Source organism: Rhea pennata, chromosome 28 (genome assembly GCF_028389875.1).
Source record: "Rhea pennata isolate bPtePen1 chromosome 28, bPtePen1.pri, whole genome shotgun sequence".
Taxonomy (NCBI): domain Eukaryota; kingdom Metazoa; phylum Chordata; class Aves; order Rheiformes; family Rheidae; genus Rhea; species Rhea pennata.
Genome location: NC_084690.1, coordinates 336,546 through 354,146, shown reverse-complemented (window position 1 = coordinate 354,146; position 17,601 = coordinate 336,546). Strand labels below are relative to the sequence as shown.

The following is a 17,601-nucleotide window of genomic DNA, read 5'->3' as shown; positions in this document are numbered from 1 at the left end:
TAAAAAAAATAAATTACAAGGTAAAAGCACAAGCGTAGCTCGGGCGGCCTGCTCCCGGCTAGGCCCCGCCCCTCCCCGCCAGCCCCGCCCCCCAGCGGCTCCTGCCCCGCCCCCTTCGTCCTCGCCCCGCCCCCAGCTCGCCCTCAGCTCTGCCCCCGTTCTCCCCTAGCCCCGCCCCTGTTATTCTGTCAGCCCCGCCCCCGTTCCCCCCTCAGCCCCGCCCCGTTCTCCCTCAGCCCCGCCCCTTCCCTTGTCGCCACCTTCCCCCGTGCCGCTACCACTCCGCTCTCGCCAGCGCTTTGCCCGGAAGTGACGCTGGCCTCTCTTCCCGCCCTTACCTGTGTATTCCGGAAGCGGAAGCGAGCGGGCCGGTAGACGGCGCCGCCGGGCGGTGCGTGGGGCGCCGCCATGCTGCTGCGGCTCCTGCTGCTCGCCGCGCTCTGCGCTGTCGCCCACGTCCTAGGTGAGGGGCCGGGGGCCGCCGTGGAGCGGGAAGGGCGGGGGGGGGCGACCGCTGGCGGCGCCGTGCAGCAGCGTGGCTGGAGGGGCGGGCGGGGAAGGGAGCCCGTCGATGCCGAGAGGCCGTTTCGGCCGTAGCGCTTCCTTGAGGGCACCAGGCCGCCTGCTTCCGCCCCGCTTTGGCTCTTCCCCTGCCGGAGAGGCTTTTTTGTTAGTAGTATTATTACTTCGACAGTGCCGGGCCTGGCTTTTGGCAGGGAGCCGCTTTGAGCGGCTGTGCTGGTCTCGTCCCCGTTGCTTCTTATGCTGCCCGCGAATGCAGGTGATAACCGAGAGCTCTGTTTGTGTTGACAGATGCAGGGTCGGCCCCGAAACAACCAGGATCACCATCAGTCTCCTCCAGCAACGCCGGAGCATCCCCCGGCTCTGGAGCAGCAGCTGGGCATGATACCACAGATAACAATCTAAACAGGAGCCTTGAAGCTACCGAAGAAAGTAAAGAAAAGTCAGAGAGCCCTCAACCATCTTCATCTGGTGGTGCAGGGACCACTGGTGAAACAGAGCGGAAGGACTCAGATCAGAAGGCAAAAGATACAACTGACCAGAACAGCGCCAACGGCGGGAGCCAAGACACTGATAACAACAACAATAACAAGAACCAAGGTGGTGGTCAGGGCAGCACCACCCAGACTCAGGGAGGTGGCCAGGGCAGCAGCGACAAGAGCCACACCAACGGCCAGGCTGACGAGGACAACGATGACGGTGACCAGAATGACAACAGCAGGAGCCAGGGCAACACACAGAATGACAGCAATGAGAACGAGACTGATGACCAGAACGGCAATGGTGGGAGCCAGGGCAACGACCAGAACGGCAATGGTGGGAGCCAGGGCACCGGCCAGAGTGGCAATGGCCAGAGTGGCAACGGTGGGAGCCAGGGCAACCGCCAGAGTGGCAATGGCCAGAGCACTAACAGCGTGAGCCAGGGCAATGGCCAGAGTGGCAACGGTGGGAGCCAGGGCAACCGCCAGAGTGGCAACGGCCAGAGCACTAACAGCGTGAGCCAGGGCAATGGCCAGAGTGGCAACGGTGGGAGCCAGGGCAACCGCCAGAGTGGCAATGGCCAGAGCACTAACAGCGTGAGCCAGGGCAATGGCCAGAGTGGCAACGGTGGGAGCCAGGGCAATGGCCAGAGTGGCAACAGCAGGAGCCAGGGCACTGGCCACAGTGGCAACGGCCAGAGCACTAACAGCGGGAGCAGTGGCAACGGTGGGAGCCAGGGCAATGGCCAGAATGACAGCAATGAGAACAAGACCGATGAGCAGAGCACCAACGGTGGGAGCCAGGGCACCAGCCAGAGTGGCAACGGTGGGAGCCAGGGCAATGGCCAGAGTGGTGCCAGCCAGAGCACCAACAGCGGGAGCCAGGGCAACGGCCAGAGTGACAACAGCGAAACCAAGACCAAGGGCCAGAACGAAGCAAGCAAGAACGAAGCCAATAGCCAGGGTGGCAGGAACCAAGCTGATGAGCAAAGTTCGTCGGGAGTTCAGAAAGGATCAACACAATTGGCTTCACCCTCGGCCGAAAGTAAAGCCACCTCCAAAGTGTCGCCGGAGAGTGGAGGCTTTCCAGAGGATGGAGGTGACTCCCAGCAGGACGAGCGCGAGGTTAAACTGGGCGACAAGGTGGGAAAGAAGAGCGTTCCTGCTGCTCTTCCCAAGGCCAAGTCAGAGAGCAGCCACTTCTTTGCCTACCTGGTGACAACAGCTATTATCATTGCTGTGTTATACGTTGCGTATCACAACAAACGAAAGGTGAGTGGCTCTGTCTTCCCCAGGTGTGGCTGGGGCCACGTTGCTCTATTGCTGTTACCTCTAGAGAAGGAAAAATGGGTCAGGAGAGCGCTTCTTAGCAGCTGCTGCCTCCTCCTTACCCAGCAAAGGAAGCTCTTCTCTTTACGCAAGCTGCAGACATCTAGTGCGGTTTAGGAGCTTCCTTTTGCAGCCAGCACTTCAGCTTGGGAAATACCCGTGAGGTCCCCTTCGCTTCGCTGCTCTGATTTTTGTCTTTTGTTTTTCACTGGTGCCTCTCACTTCCTGAGCAGTACGGATTTGGTTAATGTTAATGTGAGTCTTGGTCTCAGCAGTTCTGAGGTGACCCAAGAGGGTGGTGTAACTATGGAAGCGTTCGGGTCTCCGTGGAAATTAGATGGCTTCAGCTGAAGTGGCTATTTTCAGCTGGGAGCAATGGAGCTGAGAAAGGAGATAAAGGAAGTAGCTGTAAAATGAGCCCAAGTTTCTCACTAAGTTTTCTGAAGCAGGTTGCACAGGGCTTGTCTCTAAACAGTAGTGTGTGGAGAAACACAGCTCAAAAGATGCAACTATCTTATTGTCTTATATTGTCAAATCAAATATGGTAATTAGAAGAAGGCAAGTGAAGCTTTTCTTTGGCCCGTGACAGACTCTGAGTGAGAAGAAGGTTACCTGGTTATTTATTATCCCGTTCAAGTGTCCCCACCCCTCTCTCTCTCTCTGTCTCTCTCCCCAAAGATCATCGCTTTTGCCCTGGAAGGGAAAAGATCAAAAGTTGTTCGAAGGCCCAAGTCTGGCGATTATCAGAGACTGGATCAAAAGGTAAGAGCTGCCCTGGGGCACCTCTCAGCAGCACAGGAAACTGGGACTGCCTAATCCCAGGAGCTGTGGAAGTGGGGTTGAAAGGGCTGCATCGCCTAGTGGTGTGCTTTGCCCTTCCAGCGCGGGGAAGCAAACAAAATACATTGGCCCCTCGCAGTAAAAACGGTCACCAAGCCCGTAGGTGCTTAACCCTGGAAAGCAGGTTTTGAGCTTTTGTCAGAAAATGGGAGCAATAACACTGGGAAGTGATGAAAGAGAGGGCAAACGCAGAGAAGCTCATGAGCATCGAGCTCAGAAATACGTGAATCGGATTTGTTTGAGAACAGTTTGTGTCACCAACTCAAGAGACAGTTAAAAAAAAATATTAGCAGGGGAATGGTAGGGCTCAGAGGGTTCTTCTTCCTCTGAAACTTTTCTCGTTTGCTGAATTTGGGTGCATCTGTGGTTATTTTTTTTGAGATGAGGAAGGGGCAGGGAAAGAAAGTAAAACAAGAAAAAATCACTTAAAGGTGAAACTTGCACTTTTTCAGAAGCCTGTGTGGGCATTATGAAATGCTGTAAATGATTTTGTCCGTAAAACACGAGTGAGGTGGTATCGGCCTCAACTCCTTGTCAGCTCTGCGGCCCCAGCGTACCGTTGGGACTGGAAGTTGGGTTCTCCTCTCCGAGCTGTTGCTGTGCCTGGCTGGGGAAGCTGCTTGAGTGCCGCAGAGACGATCCAACAGCTTGAACCTTCCCGTTTAGTCTCGCCAATATTTTGGTGTTTCCCTTGGGAATCCCCTGACTCGTCTCTGAGGCAGCTGGAGCGATTGGAAAGAAATTATTTGGATTTCAGAGCTAATCAGAGAGAGAGACAGCCCCCTGAAGCCCTGATGCTTTGTCAGAGTTAAAAGGATGAAAGGCTACCCTGGGCTTTCAAATTGTTTTAACCTTTCTTTTATTCCTTTCTAGATCTAGATTCCTCTTAGGGATGGTCTGTGCTCTGCTGTGTGGAATAAAGAATTTGGCTTGCAATGAAATTGCAAAATGCTGGGAAACCCATGGACTTCCTGGTTGTAGCGCTTTGAATCCTAGCTGTGCTGCCGTGTTCAGATCTGAGAGCTGGAAGAGGGGAAGATGCTTTTAGTGTGGCACCTGCACCTTGGTAATGTTAAACTTCTCACTTTCTTGAACTGTGTTTCTCCTTTCCCCAAGTGCATGAAGATGAACTAGTTTTCAGCTTTGGCTTCCGGTCTGTGACCCAAGAAAAGCCAGTTTCCAGCACTTGACAGAATTTTTGTGTCCAAATGAAGTGGAGTTTGCCATCTACTGTACTGACGTCTCTTTTTTGGGGTGAAAAAACAATCTACCTGCGAAATGAGCCATCTGATTCTCCTTTCAGAGTTATAGAGCTGTCTTTGTAACCAGCACGGTCTCAATTGAGACATAGACGCTTTCTCCTTCTGTCCATTGTATTTGGATGCTAAAGTTCCTAACACGACTGATTGCACTAGTTTGTAAATTGTCTGCCAAGGACTCCGGTTTGATAATTTGTTTGGGTTTTGGGGTTTTTTTGTTTTTTGTTTTTTCTTTCCTCTGTAATGAAGACGATGTTAGTTGGCATCTAGGTTCTCCCCGTGGTGCGCATCTTTGGAAGCGCTGCAGCTGCCCTTTAGCCCTTTGGGTGCAGCTTAAGCTTCCTAACCTGCATCTTGGAGGCTGGGCTCTGCGCGGGTCTTCTTCTGCACAATCCCTAGAGTTCGTACATTTGCACTAAAACCAGCAGCTGGCGTTTGATGCTGTGAAAGAGGGCAAGGTAGGCATCTTGAGTTTTGTGCCAAATTGCTGTGGTGAAGTTGCAGCAGGCTTTGCCTTGAAAGATCGCAGTGCTGTGCGTTGTAAAATGTCATTTGGGGCGGATGAAACGGCTTCAGTGCTTGCGGTGGTTCCGCGCGCAGAAACGTCTCCTTTCTTTCGCGGGCTGCGCGTGAAAGGCCTTACAGCATGCCTGGCAGGATCTCTTTCTGCTCCTCCACGGCTCTGCGATCCCCCTGCTTTGAGAAGTTTTACATAGTTTGAACGTACGAATAACCAGCTGCTTGTTGCTGAGCTGGTTATTTTGGTAATACTGTGGAGCACTTCAAGATATACCAGCACTAGCTATATTTAAGGCTGCAAAACGTGTTGATTCATTACTTGAAGCCGCAATCCTGTTTGTATTTTTGTAGTTCCACTCCAAAGATGTTTGTCTGAGACAAGATGTATTGGAAGAGAGCGTAAAGTGCCTGCCCAGCTCATTCTTTTGTTTTTTTTTTTTTTTTTTTTTTCCCAACACGGGCAGAATAAAATCGGTGTGATGCATTTGGGGTTCTTCGCACGGGTAACTGTCCCCGCCTGCCTCTCGTGCCACCTGTACACGAGTCACCTGCTCTGTGCACTTGTCAACTGACTGCGCAGGAAGAATCCTGTCCTCCGGTGAGAGTTGCTGAGCATTAACTTCCCTTCAGCTCGCTCCAAAGTGACTTGTGGCACGAGGCTGGCCTCTCTCTGGCCTTCTGGAGGTCATGGGCGCTCGGTAACGGGTGCTAAAGGGAGTCACGTTTGATAGAGAAGTTTCCTTGTCTAGATGTGGAAGTATCTCGCTCGTGGTTCGTTTCCTTGTAGGAGGGAAGAATCATAGGGAGAGGGGAAAAAAAAAGAGGCGGTTTCCGTGCAGGACTTGACACTCTCTTAAACTAAAACCTTTCTTTGACCAGCTGTTAGCAAACACAGAGGGAGAATAGGAGAAAGTTGCCGGTTTTTAATAGCTTTCAAGGTTCTCTTAATTTCCCTTACTTTTCTGATGCTAAAAGGACTTGCAAAAGCTCTTTTGGAGAGTGGGAGAGCGGGAGCGCGAAGTAGGGGGAAGAGAAAGGAGAGCAAGCCTGGGAACGTAGCTGTTGAGGGAAACACGCCTTCCAAAAAGGATGGGAGCTCACGAAACGAGACGTCGCTGTTTTCGCAATACCAAATAAGTCTGAGACTGACTGTTGTACGGCTGATTCCTTGGCAGGATGTAGCGGTTTTAGCCTAATGATAGTGGTAGAGGGGGAGTGTTCAAAGATGTGAAACACCATGTGGTTTTGAGCTGCTCACTGCTGAATCCTTAGAGTTTGTATCTGCCGTTTTCCTGTTTGGTCCTGTTTTTAAAATTGGAAAATAGTTTTTGGAGGTTTATTTCTATCTTTTATATATATATATATATGTGTGTGTGTGTGTGTGTGTATATATATATATATATATAAAATATATATAATGTATATCCAGAGAGTTTTTTTGAGTGACTTCCAACCCTTTCCGTTTCCAAATTGCGTCGGAAGTCCCGCCGCCGTTACTAGCGCAGTTAGCTGTTAACAGCCAGCCGGGTTTAGCAAGCTCTCATGCTAGCAGGACCATCGCGCCTCCGTCGTCGCGGCTGCTGCTCCGAGCCTCTCCGATCACCCCGCCGAGCCGCGAGCTCCTTCGGCGGCTTAACGCGCGGGGGCCGGCAAAGGCGGCTTTCGCTGAGCTCTCCCGGGCAGGCGTTACTTGTGACGGCTCCAAGCGCGAGAGCGTTGGCGCGGTCCCCACCTGCGGAAGCGGCTCCCGAAATGCCCCGAAACCTGGTTCCCCTGCTAAAGCCGAAAGGCTCCAACTAATTCTCCTCTCAGCCGGCAGTTCCTGAGCACAGTTTATTTCTGGCAACAGTTGCTATAATTGTCTGAACTATGTGAAACTTCTGGGAATGATTTCTGTATTTTGTTTTTTTTTTTTCTTTAACAGTATTTAATTTTATGCAATATGTTTCAAACCAGCTGTAGTCTGTGTAACTTTTTCCCTTTGGGCACAACATGTTTTCAAATGGGTGGTATCCATCGGTACATTTTTTTTCTTTTTTTTTCTTTTTTTTGCCAAACGTCACTCCTTTTAGGGTGGTTACCCGGCCAGTTTGAATCTCCGAATGGTTTGTTTCCTGCTGCAGTGAAATGCAACTTGCTTTGAAGGATCACAATTTTTATATTTCTTTGTACTTTTCTTTTTTGTTGTTGTTCTTGTGTGGTGAAGTCAATAAATGGATCTAAAACCCATTTTTTTTGTCCCTCTTTTGTGTTCTTTGCCTGACCTGCTTTGAAACCTGGGAACAGTGGTACTGGTTAGTTCCTCCTTGTGCAAAAAAAAAAAAAAAAAAAAAAAAAAAAAAAAAAAAAAAAAAAAGATTTAAAAAAAACCCTCTTTGAACCGAGTGATTTGCATTCAAGGCTTTTGAGGAGCTCCGGGGCTTGGTTTTGCAGATGCTAGACTGAGTCCTAGTGTGACCAGATAATCCTGCAGCTGAAACAAGCTGGGAGAGCTTTTAGGTAAGAGCTTATTTGAAAAGCCTCCAGCGTGTGTCATGATCATCCTATCCTGACAACCAGTTTCCTGTTAACCGGCTTGGGTCCCTTTTAAGCGCGGTAGTGAATGAGATTATTTGAGAGCTGGCATTATCGAGGTATTCGAGCTGCTCTTCCTGAGATCGCAGCCAGCTGGTGGATTTATCCTACTGCCTTGTCTTTCTTTCCTCGTCCACAGGGCGGCTCTCGGAGCAGGATGCGGCCCGGATGCCCACAAGGCCTGCGTAATCCCTGCAGGATGGACAGGGGACCACGGAGCTGCCTCGACCTCCTTCCCCCCGCCGCCCCCGCGGAGGCTGGAGGGCGGCAGGGCTCTGCCTGCCGGTGCTGCCCCGTCGGCCGCGGAAAGGGAAATAACTGCCGAGACGCCCTAAAGAGCAGATGACGAGGGTGCTTCCGGATAGCGTTTGCTGCTTCCTCCATGGGAGAAACCTCCTTTCCTCCACTTTTTTTCTGTAAGAAGAGAAAAATTCCCCCCCAACTCTGCTCATGCACTTGGACACTACTTGGCTGGATGCCGAGCTAGGAGAAGGGAGGGCTGCGGTTTTTCCTGTTGACCGTGTTGCCGAGAGCTTGGCAGGGAGCAGAACGGCATGGAAATGAGCAAGTTAAAGTGAACGTTTTAGCGCGTCTGTTCGCTCTGGCGGGTTTTGCGTACAGGGTTGTCGGACGGAGCAGTCGGCTGAGTCTCCTAGCGAGATCGGCGCGTGCCCTTCTGCTCCGTGTCTTAGGGTCGACTTCCCAAATCGATGAGAATTAACCCAAAACCTCTCGCCCGATTCCACCCTGATCTGAGAGTGCTGTAAAGGTCTCAAAACTGTTCTCTTCCTACAGGTGGAGCGAGCGACCCCGCAGGTCCCTCGAGCAAGGGAGGCGGTGGCACGAGCTCTGCGGTGACTCAAAGCCCAGGAGACTGAGGAGGGAAGGAAAAAAAATAAAAAGTAGAGTGAAAGAATGAAACCTGAATTATCTCCGAGCTGGGTAGGGCTGCGCTTTTATCGGAGCTGAATGGCCTGGGGCTAAGCTGAGCAATACTGGTGTGACCGGGAGTGTTTCTCCCGGGTGGAGTCGGCACACGGATTTAATACCTCGGCGCCGCCGGGTGGGGAAAGGCAGCCCCAGAGCGAAGGCGGAAGGTGCCCGATGCGGCTCCCTTCGGTGTCCGTGGGGAAAGGCAGCTCTTCGCCTCCCTTCGAGCGCTTTTGTGGCGCTCTGAGGTTCTGGACCGCTGTCTCGCAGCCCGGGGATGTCCCGTGTAGAAGCGTTTAGGGCTCGGCCTTATTACTGGTTTGGCTCTTGGGCTTATTCTTAGTACCAAAGAGATGAGGAGGAGAGAAGCGAATGCACCTGGCAGGCTCTGAGGTGCCCCGACGCGTCCACTCACTCCCTTCGCATCCCAGCTGGAGCTCCTTCGCTCTCCCGTCGCCAAACGGACGGCGGAAGGCCACCAAGGCCCAGTGATCGGCCACGAACTCGGAGGACTGCCCTGAGCAAGAGTCCCCGAATCCCTTCCCCGGCCTCCGCGTTGGGTCCCCGAGTTAGCTAGGAGTCTTGCAGGCTGCCGAGTTGTGCTGGTGTTTATAAAGCCTCGAATATTTAAGCGGAGGAGCAGCCCCAGGAGCAAACAGCTCGAGCTCCAGGTGATTTTAATTCTGGGCAGGGCACTGGGCAGGTAAATACAACGGCTTTTCCCCTGCGAGACAAAAGTCCACAGCCCGGAGCCTTGCGCCGGTTGGTTTAGATAAAAACCCCAAATTGATTAGATTGTGTTTGCGAGTTCAGAGCTCTTTCACAGGAGAAAACGGGAGGAGAAAGCAGGATAAGCTCCCCCGTCGCCAGAGCTGCGTGTGGCCGGGGGCTGCCGCTCCCCTCTGCACTGTTTGCTTAAATCAGATATCGGAGGGGAAGTTCGCTCCGGCGTACCGTGACAGGGGAAGGAGCGGACCGCAAGCGATCCAGCCGGGCGGGACGGCGTTTGCCCGTGGTTGTTTATACCACGTAATTCTCGGATCCGCTTTCCAGGAGCGGAGGGAGAGGCCGAGGTCGGCAAAGTGCTGCAGAAAGACCGGAGCGCCCCGAGGACGTGTTTCGTCTCGACCAGAGCCGCCTCCGCATTGCGGCGCCGGGACGCGTCGGCCGCCCATGGACCGACCCTGCTCTTTGGGAGCTTTTTCTCCTTCACTTGGCAATTCAAGGCGTCAGCGGGTGCTGGTTGCACCGGGCTGTGGTTTCTCTGGCTCACCTGCGCTGAGGGATGGCCCCGGGCTCTGTGGCTGCACCCTGAACCGCGGCAGAGCCCTCTTATGCAAGGAAATAAATGCCGTGACTCATTCGCGCTCGCTTTCTGGCGTGGGTTTCGTTTGCATAACATCTGCAGAGTTTACGAGAGCGCCTCGTGCTCGTCCCCACTGCAGGTTATTATTATTTTTTTTAATGCAGTGCCGGTTTGCAGCTGCTGTTTGCAGTTTTTGCAACGGTTCCTCCCCGAAAGAGCAGCCCGCGCAGCTCCCCTTCGCCGGGCGCCAGCCTGTCCCCGGCCCTGCTGATTCCCCCGTCATGAGACACAACTTGCGTATCACACTGCTTATTTTTTTTATTATTTCCACTTTCACGTGCTTCCCTTCCCAGCGCCAGCTGGCTTTGATGCTCTTCCCAAGCTTTCCTCTGCGGGCAAAAAGTATTATTATTACTTTTTTATTATTATTATCATTCCTGAAGGAGCGGAGCTCTGCACTGGTGGCGGCCGCCCGGGCTGCATCCGAGGCCGGCTTAACGCCCCGCTCGCCCTTAAAATAGCCGCAAAGCGGGCTTAGCTCAATCCACTCTCGCGGAGGAAGGAGCCGCTCGCTCCACTGACCCGTTGAACTCGGCCGCCTGCCGAAGCCCAGGAAGGAGACTCCGGCCTTGACCCCTTCATTCGCCCTTCTCGGAGCCGGCGCGTGCCGAGCGCTTCCGGAGCCGCTCCACGTCCACGTAGAGGTTGCGCCCCAGCACGGCGCTGCCGCACAACATGGCGCCTTGTAGGGCTCCCGCGAAGCCGCCGAGACACACGTCCTGCCCTGTGGGCAGCCAGCGCTGAGCAGGGTTGGTTCCCCGGCCCCGAAGCCCGTTGCCGGTCCCCTTTTCCCACCACCGCCGTTACCCGTCAGGTAGAGGTTGGGCACGGCCGTGCGAGCCCGCAGCGCGGCGATGGCCTCGGCTTGCAGGCGGCTCGTGTCCTGCTCTGCCCCGTAGATCTCGCCCCGGGCGCTGCCGATGTAGTGCTGGTTGGTGAGCGGCGTCCCGCCGGAAAGGTACTCGATCTGCAGAGGAGAGGGGGGAACGGACCGACAAGGGGGTCTGCGTGGGGCAAGAGGGCCTGTTTTTGCAGGATGTAGCTGGTCTCGGCCGGGACGAGGCGCCCCGCAGAGCCCTGGAGTTGTCTCTGCTCCCAGGTTGGTCTCCTGGGGCTTGGACATCATCCTGGCATGGTCTCCTGGGACTTGGACATTGTCCCAGGATGGTCTGCTGAGACTCAGACCTCATCCCAGCATGGCCTCCTGGGACCCAAGTGTGGTTCCCAGGGTGGCCTCCTGGGACCTAGATGTCGTCCTAGGATGGTTTCCTGGAACCTAGACATGGTCCAAGGGTGGTCTCCTGGGAACTGAATGTCATTCTAAGATGGTCTCCTGGAACCTAGATGTGGTCCCAGGATGGCCTCTTGGGACCTGGACATCATCCTGAGATGGTCTCCTGGGACCTGGATATTATCCCAAGATGGCTTACTAAGACCTGAACATGGCCCCGGGGTGGTCTCTTGGGACCTGGATGCAGTCCTGGATGGTCTCCTAGGACTGAGGGCACGGAATATCCCACTGTGCTCGGAGGCCTGTTTTCATGGGATAGGGCTGATCTTTGCTGAGATGTGCTGCATCGCACAGCCCTGAGGCTACCTCAGGTCCCAGGATGGTCTCCTGGGATGGAGGATGGGGAGGTGTCCCTCCATGCTCCAGGAAGCCTGTTTTTGCAGGATAGGGCTGCTTTTGGCCAGGACATGTTGCCTTGCAGAGCCCTGGGACTGTCTCTGGTCCCAGGATGGTCTCCTGGGACCTGGACGTCATTCTGAGATAGTCTCCTTGCACCACGCGTGATCAGCTGGGCACCTGTTTGCCCCACCAGACCTCATCCACGGGGCCGAGCTGGGCAGATGGGACCCGGCTCGGAGGCAGGAGACGAGGCTGCGGAGCCGCCAACGCCGCCTCGGCTCACCCGGTCTTCGATGCGAGGGTAGAGCTTGAAGACGGTCCTCATGATGGCATCCACGAAGGCTTGCTTCACCTTCTCGTAACCGTCCCCCCGCTTGTGGACCGGCTCATCCTTCCACTCCTTGAACCACTCGTACTTGGCGAACGTCACGATGGCCAGCGTGGATTTACCTGCGGCGAGAGGAGGCGCCGCGGTCACCGGCTCCCTCTCCGCCCGCCTTGATGCCCTCCTCCAACCCAACCCTCCCACGCGGTCGCTTGTGCCCACATTCATCGCTGCTGCTCTTTGTGGTCCAGCACCCTCGGGCTAGTTATTCGGTGGGAGCTCTTCTCCTTGCGTTCGCCCCCCCCCCCCCCCCATTTGCAAAAATACCGGGTGGGATTTGCCCATGGCTTCCTTAGGAGAAGCTTCCCCCCACCCCAGTAAACTACCATCATCCGAGCCAGCGAGAGCTTCTCGGCTTTACCCGGGTGTCTCATCTCCCAGGTGGGATCTTTGGCCGACGGGCAGGTAACGAAGAGGAGAGGGATGTTCTCCGCAGCCTCCTCCCTGGAATAAGCCAGGTAACGCTTCATCCTGCCGAGAGACGCCGGGAAAACTTGCCAGGAAGGTTTGCCGAAGGGGTTGAGCCGGCGTTATCTGGCTATTGGATACCGGGCCGAGGAGCTTGGAGGACTCCTTACGCTTCATCCAGGTCGTTGCCTGGGAAGATGAAATAATTAGTGGACTCCAGCCCCAGCTCTTCGTTGGTGCCCTTGAGACCCACGAAGACAGAGAAGCCGCCTTCGCCGTGCTTCACCAGGCGGAGCTGTGACTGGATCTCTGCAGCGTGGGCGAAATGAGAAGGAAAAGCAACGTTTTTCCGGCTGGTTGCCGGCTACGGAGAAGCGGCACCTTCTTTCTCCAACTCGAGTCTCGTTCGAGCTCCGTTGTCCCCTTTCTCCGGACAGCCACGGCTTGACAAAAAAAAAAAAAAAAAAGCAGGAAAAATTTGCCAAATCACCGGGAAAATGTTGCTAAACTCTGTGTTGAGCGGAGGCTCGGGGTGCTCCGGCTTGATTTTTTTTTCTTTTAATTTTCCTGCACAAGCTCGAGTTGGCCGCGCGGTTCGTGCCCACGGCGGCACCAGCGCCGGGGCTCCGCGTTCCCGGGAGCCGGCCGGCGGGAAGGCTTAACGCGAGCGGGCGCTTCCCAGCGCTGGTTTACCCGGCAAAGCCCGCGCCTCCGCTGGCAGCAGCCGCTCGTAGGTGTTGAATATCCCGGCATCCGAGATGACCACGGGCGCGAAGATGTTCACGGCGTCTTCCCCTTTCTTGACGCTCACGCCTGGGAGGAGGAGGAGGAAAAGAGGAAAAGCAAAAAAAGAAAAGCCCCCCAAATTAAAAATAAATGAAATAAAAAGGAAAAAGGATGCGAATCGCCCAGGATGCGAATCGCCCGGGATGCTCGGCGACGCCGGCGCAGCGGCAGGCGGAACCGCCCCGTCCCGGGGGCTCACCGCAAGCTTTGCCCTCCGCGTCCAGCAGGATGCGGCTCACGGGCGCCCGGCCCAGCACGGCGCCGCCGGCCCCTTGGATGACGGCGATGGTGTGGAAGGCGATTTCGCTGGCTCCCCCCCGCGGGTACCAGGCGCCGGCGAGGAAATGGTTCACCAGGATGGCGTGCATGGAGAAGCTGGCCCGCGACGGCAGCACCCCTGCGAGGTTTATTTCCTTTATTTTCCCTTTTCTCCTTCATTTTAAAGCGCCGCCCTTTCGCCGGGCCCCTACCGTAGGTGGGGTAGAGGTAGCTGAGCACGGCCCGCAGCTCGCCGTCCGCCGTGAGCCCCTCCACCACCTCCCGGAGGCTGCGGGACGCCAGGCGGCAGAAGGGGCTCAGGCGCCTCAGCAGCCCCGAGCGGCAGAGCAACCGGGCGAGCAGCGGCGGCAGCATCTTCAAAACCGCCAGCAGCGGCACATCCCTGCCGGCGCTCTGCGGGAGACGGAGAGAGCGAGCGCGCGGGAGCGAGCGGGAGCGAGCGCCGGAAGAACGGCCGGCGCGGGGAAGAGCGAACGGCACGGGAAATTCCCTCAGGAAATTCCCACGGAAGGTTCCCGTGCCGGCGCTACCTTCAGGAGCCGCTCGAAGGCGTCGACAGCGGCCGCCTCGCGCGGGAACTGCCGCTTCAAGGCGTCGAAGTAGCGGCGCTCGCCGGCGTGCAGGCGGTAGGTGCGCCCCGCGCCCGGCTCGCCCAGCACCACGGCGTCGAAGGCGCCCGGCAGCGGCGCCCACTCCAGCTGCCCCTCCGTGAGCTGGTCCACGAGGAAGCGCAGCGCCGAGCCCTCGGCCATCTGCCCCACGTAGTGGATCCCTGGAGAAGCGTCAGGCTCGGGGCTCGCCCCCCTCCACACCCCGCCGTGGTGGGAATTTCCCCTCCCCCCTCCGTGGGAATTTCTCCCCCCCCCGCTTCCCATGGAGATCACCCCCCCACACCGTGGGAATTGCCCCCTGCAGGAATTGCCCACCCCCTCCTCCACTGTGGGAATTGCCTCCCGTGGGAGTCACCCCCCCCCACCAAGGGGAATTGCCCCCTACGGGAATCACTTCCCATGGGAATCGCCCCTGCCTCCCATGGGAATCACCCCCTGTGGGAATCACCTGCTATGGGAATCACCCCGTGGGAATCACCCCCCATGGGAATCGCCCTCCATTGGGCTCGCCCCCCACGGGACTAGTCCCCCGTGGAAATCATCCGCCCAACCCCACCGCCGTGGCACTGCCAAGCCCGGAGCAGGTTTTTCCCACCCAATTTCCCGTGGTTCTGGCTTAAGGGCAAAGGCAACAGCAGGGAAAGAGCAGCTGGCAACGCGCAGAGGTGCGCTCCTGCCTCACGCGGGTGCCTGCTTCTCATGTGCATATATATATATATATATATATACACTTTTTTTCTCATATGTATTTATATTTATGTGTTTACACAGCCCCCGGCTGGCCACAAAAGCCCGGGCTGCTTTTTTTCCTGCGGATTTTAGGAACGCTGTTCCGCTTTGCTCTAAAAAAAAACCCTCACCGGCACCGCAGTAAAATATTAACTGTGGCACTGGGAGAGACTTTGTCTCGGGGATGGGTGAGCGCTGGCAGGTGCCAACACGGTGCCTGGAGTGGTGGTAGGGGGGCAAAAATAGGGAAAAATCAGGGGGAATCGGGAGCCGGGCGGCCTTACCCACGTCGAACTCATAGCCCTTCTCGCTGAAAGTGTGGCAGCAGCCGCCCAGCTTGCCGTGCTGCTCCAGCACCAGCACCCGCTTGCCCGCCTTGGCCAGCAGCGCCGCGGCCGCCAGCCCCCCGATGCCGCTGCCCACCACCACAGCGTCCAGCCTCGGCGGCACCCGCTCTGCCGAAAAAACTGCGCCGGTGGCGGCCTCAGCGGCGGCCCGATTTGTTGCTTCCCCATCGCTGCCGCAGCCCGGCAGAGGGCGGGATGCGGGATATGGGGTGCGGGATGTGGGGTGCATGGTCCAGCATGGGGGATACAGGGTGCATGGTGCGAGATAGGGGAGAGTGGGTGTGAGATATGGGGTGCAGGATGGAGGATTGGGGGGTGCAGGATACAGGGTGCACAGTGCCAGATGGAGGATACAGGGAGAGGGATATAGGGTGCACGGTGAGAGATAGGGGAGAGTGGGTGCGGGATATAGGGTGCACGGTGCAGGGTGGGGGATTGGTGGTGCAGGATATGGGGTGCAGGGTGGGGGTAGGGGGTGCAGGATACTGGGTGTGGGATATGGGGGATGCAGGACACAGCGGGAATGGGATACAGGATATGGGAAGAGGGGGCGCAGGAAACAGGGGAGCAGGAGATGGGATACGGTGTGCGGGATATGGGATGCAGGGTGCCAGGTGCACGATGTTGGATTCGGGCTGTGGGGTGCCAGATATGGGATGCGGGATGGGAGATATGGGGGTGCAGGGTGCCAGATATGGGATGGGGGATGGGGGATACGGGAATGCAGGGTGTGGGATACGGGATGCGGGATGGGGAATATGGGGGTGCAGGGTGTGGGATGGAGGATACAGGGGTGCGGGGTGCCGGATACGGGATGAGGGATACGGGGGTGCAGGGTGCGGGTTGGAGGATGCAGGGGTACACGGTGCTGGATATGGGATGCGGGATGGGGGATATGGGGGTGCAGGGTGCCGGATACGGGATGCGGGATGGGGGATATGAGGGTGCAGGGTGTCAGATGTGGGATAAGGGATACGGGGTGCAGGGTGCAGGATGGGGGATATGGGGATGCAGGGTGCGGGTTGGAGGATGCAGGGGTACAGGGTGCCGGATATGGGATGTGGGATGGAGGATATGGGGGTGCAGGGTGCCAGATGTGAGATAAGGGATACAGGGTGCAGGGTGCGAGATCGGGGATACGGGGGTGCAGGGTGCCGGATACGGGGTGCAGGATGGGGGATATGGGGGTGCAAGGTGCCAGATGTGGGATGAGGGATACGGAGTGCAGGGTGCAGGATGGGGGATACGGGGGTGCCGGCTACGGGCCGGGGGCACCGGCCGAGCCCCCCCCGGCACTGGGGGCTACCTGCTTTGAGGAGCTTCCTGCGGGCCGCCTTGTCGGTGACGAGCGGGGCCGGCCTGCGCCTGGCATCGGTGGCGAAGGGGTTGGCGGAGCCTGCGGCCCCCAGGCCCCGTCGGGCCAGCAGGAGGAGGAGGAGGAGGAGGAGGGCGAGGAAGAGGAGCACGGAGAGCCACATGGCGCTGCGAGCTTCTGCAGACAGTGCCCTGCCAGGGAGCCCGCCGCCGGGCCCCGCTCCTCCCCTCGGCTCGGCTCCGCTCCGCCCCGGCTGGCCGCCCGGCTGGCACTGCGCCCCGGGCGCTGCACCCACGCTGCCGCCCAGCTGCTGGGCGCTGCAGCCAGGCCCCGGGCGCTGGTGCCACGCGTTGCACTGGGCGCTGCGGCCTGGGCACTGGGCATGGCACTGGGCGCTGCAGCCTGGGCACAGGCACTACGTCTCGGGCACTGCACTGAGGACTGCGCTGGGTGCTGCAGCCTGGGTGCAGGCACTGGGCACTTCAGCCTGGGCATTGGCATGGGCACCGAACTCTGCAGCCTGGGCACGGGCGCTGTGTTTTGGGCACGGCGCTAGGCGCTGCATCCTGGGCACTGGCATGGGCACTGGGCGCTGCAGCCGGGCAACAGCAACTGTGCTGGGCTCTCCAGCCCGGGCACTGGCGTGAGCACTGGGCACTACAGCTAGGGCGTGGGCATTGCACCGGGCATTGCACTGGGCACTGGGCTTGGGCACAGGCATTGCACCGGGCATTGCGCTGCGCACTGTGGCCTGGGCACGGGCACTGGCACTGGGCACTGCACAGGGCACTGCGGCCTGGGCACAGGCACTGCACTGGCACTGCAGCATGGGCACGGGCACAGCCCTGGGCATGGCACTAGGCACAGGCACTGCACTGGCACTGCAGCATGGGCACGGGCACGGCACTGGGCACTGCACTGGGCACGGGCACTGGCACTGGGCACTGCACAGGGCACTGTGGCCTGGGCACAGGCACTGCACTGGCACTGCAGCATGGGCACGGGCACAGCCCTGGGCACGGCACTAGGCACAGGCACTGCACTGGCACTGCAGCATGGGCACGGGCACGGCACTGGGCACTGCATTGGGCACGGGCACTGGGCACTGCACAGGGCACTGTGGCCTGGGCACAGGCACTGCACTGGCACTGCAGCATGGGCACGGGCACGGCACTGGGCACTGCACTGGGCACGGGCACTGGGCACTGCACAGGGCACTGTGGCCTGGGCACAGGCACTGCACTGGCACTGCAGCATGGGCACGGGCACGGCACTGGGCACTGCACTGGGCAC

General features: G+C 57.6%; 2 protein-coding genes and 1 long non-coding RNA gene across 4 annotated transcripts; 2 read left to right on the top strand and 1 right to left on the bottom strand.

Moving 5' to 3' along the window:
- Window positions 1–362: 362 nt before the first annotated feature.
- On the top strand, window positions 363–7,177 carry TGOLN2 (trans-golgi network protein 2). Of its 2 annotated transcripts, XR_009960949.1 has the most exons (5): window positions 363–463; window positions 814–2,273; window positions 3,009–3,092; window positions 4,044–4,887; window positions 5,413–7,177. XR_009960949.1 is itself a non-coding variant. In XM_062596973.1 (4 exons), exons 1-4 carry the CDS (start codon window positions 409–411, stop codon window positions 4,047–4,049), a joined length of 1,605 nt encoding a protein of 534 aa, XP_062452957.1. In that variant the 5' UTR covers window positions 363–408; the 3' UTR covers window positions 4,050–7,177. The 2 variants fall into 2 exon arrangements, 1 of the variants encoding a protein (XP_062452957.1); XM_062596973.1 differs by having other exon boundaries at window positions 4,044–7,177.
- A 452-nt stretch (window positions 7,178–7,629) lies between these two features.
- LOC134151964 (uncharacterized) lies at window positions 7,630–9,797 on the top strand. The gene is made up of 3 exons (XR_009960932.1): window positions 7,630–7,938; window positions 8,318–9,123; window positions 9,506–9,797. It is a non-coding gene; the product is annotated as an uncharacterized LOC134151964 (long non-coding RNA).
- A 299-nt stretch (window positions 9,798–10,096) lies between these two features.
- Window positions 10,097–16,471, bottom strand: RETSAT (retinol saturase). Its single transcript, XM_062596886.1, has 12 exons — window positions 16,300–16,471; window positions 14,931–15,113; window positions 13,837–14,078; window positions 13,498–13,699; window positions 13,227–13,424; window positions 12,935–13,054; window positions 12,412–12,550; window positions 12,195–12,304; window positions 11,732–11,898; window positions 10,626–10,785; window positions 10,341–10,542; window positions 10,097–10,147 (listed from the first exon to the last, which is right to left on the bottom strand). The coding sequence occupies exons 1-11, from the start codon at window positions 16,469–16,471 to the stop codon at window positions 10,397–10,399; spliced, it is 1,839 nt and encodes a 612-aa protein (XP_062452870.1). The 3' UTR covers window positions 10,097–10,147; window positions 10,341–10,396.
- Between the last annotated feature and the right edge of the window lie 1,130 nt (window positions 16,472–17,601).